Genomic DNA, 12,921 nt, shown 5'->3' on the forward strand with positions numbered 1-12,921 from the left:
GGAGGGGGGGGGGGGGGGGGGGAGTATGTAAATATAAATAGAAACATCAACAAGAAGTTGACAGCAGAGAGGTGGAGAGGGAGCTGGTGACAGGTGCTAATTGATCTGTCTACACTCTAATGATGATGGCCGCTGCACTTCTGCAGTATCTTCCATATTTTGGGGCTGTTTTACCTCAAACCTCTGGTTCCCTCCTCCTTTTCCTGTTCGTTTTCTTAGAACCGTTCAAAATTCACCATAAGATTTTATTATGTAAAACTCAATTCCTTTTTGCATCATTTGTGCAACATACAAAGGCACAACGAGGCTGAAAATCTCAAAGCTCAGTTGCTATATTTAGCAGCTCTTTCAAAAATCTATATTGACAACAAAAGAAAAAAAACCTGAGTAAAAAACATGTCACAGTAAAAATTATATCACAGAAGCAGAGCTCGAGTGCAACAATCAGAATCATCCATCCTAATCTGTTTCTCCTCACGAGGGTGTGCTGGAACCTATCCCAGCCGTCACCGGGCAGTAGGCGGGGGACACCCTGAACTGGTTGCCAGCCAATCGCAGGGCACACACAGACGAACAACCATCCGCGCTCACACTCACACCTAGGGACAATTTATAGTGTACCAATAACCCGCCATGCATGTTTTTTTTGGGAATGTGGGAGGAAACCGGAGTACCCGCAGAAAACCCATGCTGGCATGGGGAGAACATGCAAACTCCACACAGGGAGCCCGGAGCCGGAATCGAACTCTGCACCTCTGCACTGTGAGGCCGACATGCTAACCAGTCGACCACCGTGCGCCGCCCAACAATCAGAATCGGTGTGATTTTACATATTGTCCTAATGGGCAGCGGGTATAAGATTATCCTCAAAATAGTGTACTTTTGTGGCCTTTTCAGATTGCACAATCCCTAAACAATCGGTTAGCATGTAGATCGATTTCTCAGGGGTTGTCCTGGACTCCATAACATGTGACGTATTCTTCCCAAGGTCCATAAAGTCACGTTTGGAATGGCATGGTGAGAAACTTTGAACCCCAACCTATCAAATATATTTGCCTTGATTTACAGAAGGCAAATGAAAAAAAAGCAGAGTTCATTTCTCTTCCTCAAGCACAAGAGTAAGCATCTTCATTTCGTGAGGAAATTTAACAAGTTGGCACACAGTGTGAACAGCTTCCTTGAAGACTGGCTCAAGAGTAAAATCATTAAATGAGGATGAATTATCTTTCAACACAGAAACTCAGAAAGGTTCAATTGCCCAGCATCGAGTTCTCATTTACACACAGTAAATCACGGGTGTCAAACATAAGGCCCAGCGGCCAGATGGGGCCCGCAAAAGCAAATTATGCACATGACATTCCCCCTTAATAACTGTAATAGGATTTGAACAAATGGTATTCACTTTAATTTCCAAACTAATTATTCATCACTTTGTTGCGGATATGTAATCTGAAGCGATCATACATGTATTTGCGGTCACATTCATAATGGCCCTCCAACCTAAACCATAAGTACTTGACAATGTGGCCCACAACCCAAATGAGTTATACTGTTACCATGCATCTTATCATGTATTATTGACAAGAAAGGTGATATTTGTCTGAAGTCAGTCACGTGGACAGGATCTGATCTTTCATCTTCAATTTTCATCTGAAATCTGTACTGGTGTCAAATAGCACAAAGCGTATGACACAAATCATCGTTCTCATGGTTCGACATCCCAATTCCTCTCTGATATGATTGTGAGCATTGGAAAAGTTGAACCCATCAGCTCATGTGGAACATGACATCTGGTAATTCCCGAAACGCTGTGATGCTTCCCGGAGATTTCACCCTCTCAAATCTCTGGAACATCATATTAGGTGCGCTCCATCGCTATTCCCTTTGAAAGCCCAAATGAAACCACTCTGGTGCATACCTGATGATCCATTCTTCATTGCAGTATGGGTAAAGTCTGTGATTGTTCTTCTGGATATGGGGATAAGATCATTTAAATACATAATCACAACACTGTGCCTTCAAATTGCAAAAAGAAAACACGCAATGTAGTGGAATATGCACTGTGATATAATAAGTAAAGTATACATCCACGCAAATGTTTTCTACTGCTTATAATTATCTTATCAAGGAAAAAAAATTATATATATATACACACACACAGTATATAAGAGAGAGAGAGAGCTCACAACTTGCTATTCATAATGCTTTGTTCAATGTACTTAAATGGAGTATATCTATTTGTCTATATCTATTCACGCCGCGCTTAAGCGACCACCATGGAAGACACGGTCAGAGATAGACGGGAAAAACGGGAAGGAGAAAATGCGGATGACATGCTGCTGCGAGTGATGGGAAACATAGAATGGGATGAGAGTGGAGCTGAAAAGTAGAGCATGCAGCGAGAGGGAGGATGAAGGAGGCTGAGAAGTGAACTGAAGAAGAGAACAACAACAGAGATTCCCTCGGGTGCCAATGTCGGCTGGGGGATAGGCAGCGGATGAGTCGTTGCAATGCAGGAGGAGCGAGACAGTTTGCTTGCGTGCGCTGTGCAACAAGAGTGCGGTATGCAAATTAAGCCTCATTCCTTGTCGTCTGTCGCGTCTCTAAGGACACTGCGGACAGCATATGGCTGAGCTGCATGAATGTCAAAGGAAGCATTTTACAGTCTAAATTGCGCCTTCCATTGTTTAACAATGCAGCTGGATATTTGTAGCAAGGCTTTGAAATGATAGCATTCAAAATGGAAATGGTCATTGTGAAAGGACCCTCTAGACAAGTTATTTTGTGAACGAGTATGTCGGAACGGTACGTGCATGGAATCGTGGAACGGCAAATGTAGAGTAAAAAGTTTTCGAATGTCAAATACATTTGAACATACTTACATTTGAATATACTTGCGAGTTCGTTCGAATGTATTTGCGAAAACATTCAAATGTACTTACAAATGCGTTTATACGTTCCAACCAAAACCATGTTTTACGTAGAACAGAGCTGAGAAGAATAAAGATAGACAGTAAAACATAACTGTTTTATTTATCTTCTATTTGTCTCCTTCAACGTCTCCTTTTGCCTTTAAATTGGGCCTAATTTATTAAGATCCCAAATGTACACCGCCGACAGCCCGGAGACAATTGGGATAGGCTCCAGCATGCCCCGCAACCCTTGTGAGGATAAAGCAGATCAGAAAATGGATGGATGGATGGCCTCAGGTCTGTTTTCCCTGAGCCTACTACCAGAACTTTAAAATAAAAATGTACATTTTCCAGCAGGATGAAATAGTGGCGTGTGACAATTAAACAAGATATGTCCTCAGAAACGAGGACATCGAGTCGCTTTGAAAAACATCTCCGAAAAAAAAAGTGGTCCATGTTGTTACTGTTACTATTGCTTGCTCATACAGCGACTCAAAAAGAAAGGCGGAGGGAGGATTTTTTTTGTTGTTCTCAGAAAGAATGATTTCCAATATCAAATGGAAATGAGATATATTTAGGCTTGAAACATTGTTTGAGTACATGTCAGCTCTTTGATGTCTCAAATAACCACATTCTTATTTTTAGCTGAGGTGGCACAATTGACGGAGAGCAGGCCATGCATGGATCAATAACGTTTATTTATATTTAATACATACCGGTATAATTTTTCCCACATTTTTTTTACGTTTCATTCGGTAGGCAAGATTATTTGAGTTGGATATGAGCAGGATGCAGATGAACGTAAATTGGTTAAGATATTCACAAATAATCACAGGGGCCGAATTCTGTCATGAACTGGAAATTGCTGCAACATTAGTGTCACCGTCTACTGCAGGGGTGTCAAAGTCATTTTTGTCATGGGCCACATTGAAGTTATGGTTTGCCTTGGAGGGCCATTATGAATTTGGGAAACCATATACATGTTTAATCACCTCCACATATTACATGCACAGTGCACAACAAATTGATGAATAACTAGTTTTAAAATCAGAAGTCAAGAATAATGACTGTTATTGTGGATTACATATGACAATTTGGAGTTTTGGTTCAGACTTTAGCAAGCATTATGGAATTTGAGATGCTTGATTTGCTTTTGCGGGCCACATAATATGATGTGGCGGGCCACATCTGGCCCCCGGGCCTTGAGTTTGACATCATGGTCTACGATGAAGCAAGTTTTTATCATCATGGCCTATGCTGACAAGCCGGGTCTGTGCAAGGAAACCAAGCAGTTGAAATGAACCTTCTGGCTCATAATATCTGTTCTCGTTTGGTGTTTGATGATATCACATTAAACTCACCCAACCTTACTTTGCTTCCTAATAAATGACCCCTAAAAGTTATGAGAATGTCTAACTGGGTTCTAACACATTAACCTGAATAAGGGATTATTTAATAGGTCCTGAATAGACTTTTGACCAGCACCTCATTCCATTTTCAATCATTACTGTATGTATGACTAAAGTAAAAGTTGAAGTGCTGTGGGAAAGATTGTGAACACACCAAACTGATGGTATGAGCAAACATGTGGGATAGTAACCGGGTGCTCATTATTATACTTTTGAAAGGTGGACGGGATCGCCGTCATTCCATATTTAAAGGGTATGCTTTGGTACCCCAAATCTTTGGTCAGTTTTTATCAACACATTCAAGAGCAAAACTACATAATGTTGTAGAATCCTGCAGCTAGATCAATTTGTCACACGTTATGGGAAGACAGAGAGAGCGGCACAACAGGGCCCTGAGACACAATTTGTTGTACTGTGTTCATCGTGTAAAATCTCAGTTTAGACCGCAAGGTCGGCAAGGTGGGAGAAGAACACCCATCTGTGTTCTGCTCATTGGAGATATCACTTTTTTTAGGTCTTTTAATAAGCTGCTATTGTTTCAATGTGCAGTGCACTGCAGTTAACATCTGCCGCTTGCCACAATATGACGGACAGACTGAGACATCTTTTCACGCACATAAACACATTAACACTTCTGATGACAAGAGCACCACTTAAGGGTGCCTAAGTGCTAATGTCCACCCAGTATTACATAACCGACCGACCTGCAGAAATTACATGGGGAAAAAAAAACCCAAGCTGAAAAGCAAGCAACAGAACTATATGTAGTGAATGATAACTAATCTCTGTTTCAAAGACTTTAGAGATGGGATGTGTTTATTTCCCGCTGCTATACTGCAAAACGTATTGTACATTTTAAGCATTGCTGCAGAACGAGCGATTTGTGGATGACATCTCTTTTGCGTCAAAACATAACGTTAAACTTTAGCAACTCATAAGAGTCATGTTTACAGGGCGGTTGATGAGTTGATCTTCTTTCTTCTTTTGAGTGATTTCTTAACTATACTTTACAGTCAAATTCTGTCCAAGTAATACCTCCCTCCTATCGTCCATTTTCCTTCACCCCCCACCATCACAGTGGTGAGCTCAAAGACTGCATTATTGATATGCATTTCTAGCTACGGCATCTGCTCCTTCTCTCACACCGACCCACATCCCCCTTTCCTCACTCACTGTGTTCGTGGCCCGATGCAGCTTGGCAGGTACTTAGGCCAGCATCAATCTTTCATTCAAAAGCCACACGCACATGCACGCACGCACACACACATAGTCTCACATTTAAAAATGTGCATACATACCCAAAAGGTAATTTTCCCCAAATGTTTGTGCATGGCCAACATTGTGGAAGTGAGTGGTGACAGAGAGATCTTTTACTTTCCCCGACACAGATGCTAGACTGCCATGAAACACCGATTCGTAGCACCGACTCTGACAGTCGAATGAGTGCAGCAAACGAGGGACGATAACTCAAAGAACAAATTGACAAAACGTCGCAGCTGAAATTTACTTGCATTGCGGGCTGTGAATTGAAGTACTGGACAGAAGAGCAAAACATACTGAAACTTAAGAGTGCAAACCCTGACCTACATTTCAGAATGTTTTGTGTTACGATTTTCACTGCATTTTAGTCCCTGTCACCCCTAATCTCCACAGAAGGCAGAGAGAGTTTCACTGATGCTTATCTAAAGTTGCACACTTGCACAGAACCTGAGAGATCCACACACTAGCGCCACTCCTTTCTTGCCATGCCCTCACACCAGTGTCTATTTGACTCACTGGGAAGTACACATATTAATTTAACATGTTTTTATTGATATAGATTAAGTGTAGAACGATACAGGATCTTACTCTACATTTTGAGCCTGTAGTTCTACACCACAATACGATTCCAAATATTGTTTCTCTATCTATCTATCTATCTATCTATCTATCTATCTATCTATCTATCTATCTATCTCTGTCTCGCTAGCCAGCTAGCTGGCTAGCTAGCTGGCTAGCTAGCCAGCTAGCTAAATACTGATCTAATCACGAGATTAATTGATGTCATGGCTAGGTACAAACTGCTCTGCCGTCCACCTTCCATGTAGAACGTTTCAGTTTAATAGGCATGCAATATATTCCCCCAGTCGCTCAAGAATTTATTCTGGGATGCTGAGGAACAGTTCCAAGCGCTTGACTTAGGTCTTCAAAATGTTTAAAAATATTACTCCTGCATCTATTTTCGAGCAAACACCCAATTTTTCCTCTGAGCATGTCTTTTTTTGGAGAGCTCCAAAAATGATGAAATGTTGAAGATGAGGCAGTGTGAAGAAGGCGTTACTCTTCATGTATAAAAAGACGAAGGCAGTGAGGTTACTCACTGTTTTGTTTGGATGTTGTTTTCAAGTTCATCTTAAAACGTAGTTAAAATACATAGACCAGTTGGGTTGTGTTTTTCGCATTGACTTTTTTCTTATAACTGTTTATTTTAACGTGTCTTTTAGTCACAGTTGTTTTTTTTCAGAATGGCGCCAAAAAACAACTGAACAGCAATGAACAAAAGTGGATCAGGACAGCCCACCCTTTCTGCTATGCAGCAAAAGGGTGGAAATGAACTGTTTCAACAACCAGAATATGGATGGCTCTCCTGTGTCAACCTCAGGAGTTGGTCAGAAACAGAAACTCTGTAAATCAACAAAAAGCATTGATAAAAACAGTTCATAAAACCAAAGGTCACACAAACAAATGGAAAGAAAAGCATCTGAGGAGAGGTTGTACATATTCTTAAGGTCACTGATGCAGTTAAAAAAGGGCTTTATCCCACATGAGGCATATGTCTCGTGTCTACACTTTCATTTGTAGCTTTTTAATCCACTACATCTTGCTTCGACTTCCGTCCCTTGCTAAGATTGCTTTCTTCCACAAATCAATTCTCATTTGCATTTGCTTTTATCATTTACTCTCGATCTTGAGCTTGTATTGTCTTCTTCTGTGAAAAGCTTTCTGCAACTTAACACAATCTGACCCCCAACCATACTGGCTTCTCTTTGTGGCTTCTCTCCGCTGCATTTAGGAATTTGGGATTCATTACACCAAGGAAAGTAAGAGGGCTGAGGGTGGGGTTAATCAATAGGGGAAGAAGGATGGTAGTAGACGGAGAAGAGGAGAGGAGAGGCCGGTCACAGACAACCTATGAGCAATAATTAATGGCTCTTTTCCCTTAGGTCAGCTGATAAATCTCGTGCTGATTAACCATTAACACCTCACGGGTTGTATCGTGTGCACTGCGTGCATTAGGTAGCCTTTTGCTTCAGTTTAGCACAATGCCATATCTATTATAGAGCAAAGTTGTAAAGGGTGTACACATATTCAATTAACCAAACATACCTTTTGGAAGCCAGAGTGCCTGGCGAGAAACCTCGCATGCACTGAACATACAAACTCCAATCAAAGACCCAAGCCAAAAATTTTTAATGCACAACTTTTTGCTCTGAGGCAACAGTTCGACACATGCTCACAACTGTTTGTACAGTAAAAACTCCTTTACCAAATGTTCATTTTCCAATCAACCAAGCATCTCAAAATAAGTGATATTAGCCATTTTTTGGCACGTTTTAGGTGGGAGCCAACTGCATTGTGAGAAAACAAAAGATCGAGGATTTATAAAACAGCCCATCATACATCAGTACCTGCACAGTACAGCGAGCTGGTAAAACGTGGAGAAAAAGCTGGGCCATGTTTAAAGGGCCTGTGCCGTGATGTCATGCTAATTACGTTGCTAACACAACTAGTATGATTCCATCTACACATCTCACCATGGAAATACGAGGCAGTTTAATGTTTCGTACCATTCCATGGCGAGCTGAATTGAATTATACTGCGACAGAGTGACAATGACAAAAGAGAGCTGGATGAAAAACTGCAATGGAAAGAGCTTGATGAGATCATAGGGTCAATTCCCGACTTTGTCTTGAGATAACCCATCAGTCTTTTTTGTGCTTTCTGAGCCAGACAGACTCTGCTCCAAATCAAGCCACCCCTCTCCCCTCATCACCATATTTGTCCCTCCTTTCTTTCATTCTTTAACTGTTGCCCGCTTTTACTTTTCCACTGCTTCTGCCAACTTGGTTATTTACACAGGAGAGAACAGCTGAAAATTCATCTCTGAGATTTTTTTTTTTTCTCTCCTCAGCACATCCTTCAACTTGGACTACTCTCATATCACCTTGGTACTCCTCACCAACGGTCTGTTGTGGATAACATCCCCCTTTTTGTTTTCAGCTAGAGCCCGTCAAAGCAGCGATTTGGCACATGAATAATGTAATATGCTTGCATGTATCTGATTATTGTAAATAAGTGAAAGTTTGATCAGATATAGTATTCCAGTGCGGAGTGGAAATAAATTCAACAAGGGGCCTGCCTGTCTTGATTTAAAAGTAGTAGATATAAAAATACATACAGATCTGTTTTATCTATTGCAGTTTCCCACACTGCTCAGTTGGACAAAGATCGTGATATCATTGGAAATGATTTCTATTTACCCTGTCATGCAAGAGGAACGATTTCGACATTCTTCCTCTTTTGCATGCCTATTTTCTTTTTGCCATTGATGTTCCTTTTTTTTTTCAACGTGAATTTAATACACAATTTGTAATCAAGTAAAGTCCCTGTAATGTGTAAATGTCTTCTATATTCGACACCCCAAAGAGAAGAATGTTGTTACCAACCCTATAAAATTGAATGATTATATAAAAAAAAGAACAGGTATGTAAATTGGAACCCTGCCATTTGCGGGGCATAGTGGCCAACCCTGGTCCACAAAATGACTGTCACCTCGGACTAATTTTTACTGCTTGTGCCGACTTGGCTTTTAAACAACACATAAAGCCAGATATAATTATGTCTTTTTTTGGTTCCTCTTGGTACACTTATCAGTCACATCTTTCTGAACTGTGCAGCTCAACTAGTTTTGACAAATACGAGCGCTTTGATTTGCTGAATTTACTGGCAAAGCTACACACTGCCCTCCTTCTTCTACGATGTTCTACAATCTAAAGGGCTCATATAGCTATCTACTATGATACTCAGTAGTCAGCTCCACGGCCGTTGTTAAAACGGGTGCGAAAAAAAAGGGTGTCGAATCGACTGGTCCAAACTGTGCCTACGTGAACTGTACTGCTTGTTCCAAAAGTGGCGACACTCAATAAATAGCTCAGTTTTAAACAAGAAACTCTTACCTTTGTTTAAAAAGGGATATTTATAGATTACATGTGAACTGCGTCATCACACCTTGCTCTCATCTGACATCTGACAAAGCTGGATGACTGCTAAGGTTTACAATCTGAGAGTATTTTTCTGAAGTTAACGACAAAGGAACATAGAATGTGAGTGTGTGTGTGGGGGGGGGGGGGCTCTTGTAGATAATTTTGTGATGTAATGACGTTATTAAGAAGTAGATTAGGTCACTAACTACCCACTGCAGGCCCAGGTTGAAACTTACCAACCATCACTGATTTATAGTCATGTTCGTTCATTCCTTGACTTTGAAGGTTAATGTCACGTTCAAATTCTGCTTTTTAGACAGTTATTTCGGGTTGGGTCTCATTACAATACAAGTCACTTCCACATAACTATTGCTTCCCTCTCTTGTCTTTACGAACACGAATGTACAGTATGTTCATTCTCCACCAGTGATTTAGCCTACATTTTGAAAACCACCACTCACTGCACACGGTTGAACGTCTTTGGCTATCTTAGCAGTTAGAGCAATACTGTAATTGACAAATAGCTATGTACACAAATGAAGAGCTCTTTTTCACAACACAATAAAAGCCAGTTTTAAAAGATGGATTTAGCCATTTCATTCTGCTGAGTACCGACTGTATTAGCTACCACTTCAAGTATGTGCCTAGCCACAATCTAACCTTGTTTCTCTCTTATTTTGTCTTTCTCATTTACTCTTTATATTCCAGAGATTTTGATTGTGATTTTGAATTTGTAGACTAAGATTACGGTATGTGAATGGATGTTTCTCTATATATATCCTCTGTGATTGACGAATGACCAATTCTGGCTCTAGTCGGCCTTCCGCCCACAGTCAGCAGGGAAAACAGCTCCAGATCCCCACGAATTGGAACAGAATAAGTAGAAAAGAAAAGAGATGCATAAGTATGAACAAGTGAATTCGGACATTACTGTAAAGTTGACTTGTCTGAACCAACAGCAGATGAGTCATGTAACATTGTTGGTGATGATGTTTCTGATAACTGACTCTCTCATGTAATTAACTGAGGTCATATTAGGAATATCTGTTAATGTGATTTTGCAGATTTATTTTATACATTAATTATGCTAGTGTTGTGACTGGTCGGTGTAAGCAACTGGATGGTGAGTCTAAAGCATGGGATTTTTTTTTTTTTGCTGATCAGCCACAATAACTGCAATTTGACATGGGGATTATTTGGGGTACTTTTTCGTAGTTTAGGTAGTTTTTGCTTCAAATAGAAGGCTACCGGTATATGTTTTGTGCATGTTCATAGTGTACACAACGTGTAGGAAAGTGTGTAGAAGTGTGGTACCTTGAGACTGATGCATGCACTCAAAACCTATCCTGCAAAGCATCTCTTATATAATGACATCGAGTGTTAGTACATTTGTTTCAAAAAAGAAACTGTACTCAATGCAAATCACTGACACGCAAATGCATTGTCTTTTCTTTAGGCCAAACTTAAGTGGTCCATTTTAAAGAATAAGTGAAAACATTTTTTTTTTTTTTTTAAATAATTAGGATTGTACTCTCTGGAAACCTACAACACTGGACATTTCCTCCCCCAACTGTACTGTCACATGCTACATCATCTAATTTGAGGTTTTAATCTACTCAATGCACGTCATCGTCCACCGCGGTGAGCAGAAGAAAATATACACTACCACGGAGGAAAACAGAGCACAATTAAGCGAAGAATATCGTTAACAAGTGCCCACTACCTCCAATTATTGAGCAGGTAAATGAAGTGCTCCGCGATTCCACCAGCACCACGTTATAATTCTCCTCAGGCTCCAGCGCGTGCACAAAACACACCCAACAGACGCCACAAATACAGAATCAGGCCCATGTACAGAATATGAAATGTGTGTTTATTAAAAAGGGCTGCCTCCGGCTCTCACCTCCTCGTTGACTGTCAGATCTTTTTCCAGCTGCCGGTGCTTGTTGTGCCACACCAGATAGTGGACAGGATAGCGACTCTTCTCCGGAGTTTTCTTAGCAGAAATCATGCTCGTTCATAGTTTTTCCTCCTCCTCCGTCTTCACTGTGGATGGTTCGGATACTTTGTTTCGTGATGCTCGCTATACGATGAAGCTAACCATCGTGTCGCTGTCATCCAGAGTCGAGAGAGAGCGTTTGGTTTACGGCAGCACCCGGTGGCGCGGCGAAATTTTTGGCTGTGCGTTCATTTCTTCTTAACCACCCCGCTTGGCCACCTCTTTCTCCCTCCCCTGCTTACTCCAGTAACACATCTCTCCTACTCGCCCCTCTCCTCCCATCCGCCCGCTGACTGAGATGCGCTGACAAGCTGCAAGCAAATGTGCTCATACTCAGCCAATCCGCGCTACGGGATGCTGTGATTGAATTTATGTCTCAAAATAAGCCGCACAAATAATGAGCAAACACTCAGAATGGTATTACACCGACCCAAGCCCCCCCCCCCCGTGCCAAGCAGGCAGAGGAAGTTAGTATCTCGTACGGCACATGGAATGAGTAAAGAGCATCAAGCAGCAGAGCATTTATTTGTATGCGCACCCTTATTATTCATATTCTTTTATATGCCCATGCGCAAACACTACAACTGTTTTCTTATCCTGAATTCATTATTCTATGGATACACTACTTATATTTATTCAAGCACTCATAGATAGAGAAGATAAAAACAATAAACAACAATAGTAATAAGAATCCATTCAATTTCATACAGCGATTTCTGTTCAGGTACAAAGGGAGAGCATGTCGATGCCTGTTGACTGTTGGTGAAAGGCTGACGAGACCCCCAGATTGGTCGCCACTCAATCACAGGGCACATATAGAGACGGACAACCGTTCACACAATTCCTGAGTCAGAATTTAACCCGCACTGCTTTACATGAGACAATTAAAAGAATTAACCAGTGCACCATTGGTGACTTGAGACAAACCAATAAAAGCGCTTAATTTTGAACTACAATGCTATAGTCTGGGTCGCCGTACACATTTAACAGGTCCTGCGTTTGACTTTTGACTCTGTTCTTCCTTTGAGGTGTTTGCATGCTTTCCTAATGCTTGTGTAGTTTTCTCCACATGCTTTAGCTTCACACATTCCAAAAAAAACATCCACATCACATTAATTGAAGGCTCTAAATTGTCCATAAGTGTGAACGTGACCGGTTGTTTGTATTAGACATCAGAATTTGAATCGAAATCATTTCTCCCTTGGAAGATTCCTCATCTGCAGCTATGATGGACCGTCTGTAACAGGGTTGCCCATTGCATCGATTGTGAGCCACCAGTAGCTCGTGAAGTGGGTGTCGGTCGATCGCCTGGCATTAACTCAGTCATTGCCAGCCTATTCAGTTTTACGCTATTGATA

General features: G+C 41.1%; 1 protein-coding gene across 1 annotated transcript in view; it reads right to left on the reverse strand.

Moving 5' to 3' along the window:
* The window catches only part of ankrd13b (ankyrin repeat domain 13B), a 27,765-nt gene extending 15,830 nt beyond the window's left edge, over positions 1-11,935 (reverse strand). The window contains exon 1 of the mRNA XM_019885860.1: positions 11,468-11,935. Coding sequence (XP_019741419.1) covers positions 11,468-11,575 — 108 coding nt within the window. The 5' untranslated portion in view covers positions 11,576-11,935. The remainder of the gene's footprint in view (positions 1-11,467) is intronic.
* Positions 11,936-12,921: the final 986 nt, after the last annotated feature.

Source organism: Hippocampus comes, unplaced genomic scaffold (assembly GCF_001891065.2).
Source record: "Hippocampus comes isolate QL1 unplaced genomic scaffold, H_comes_QL1_v1.1 scaffold29, whole genome shotgun sequence".
Taxonomy (NCBI): domain Eukaryota; kingdom Metazoa; phylum Chordata; class Actinopteri; order Syngnathiformes; family Syngnathidae; genus Hippocampus; species Hippocampus comes.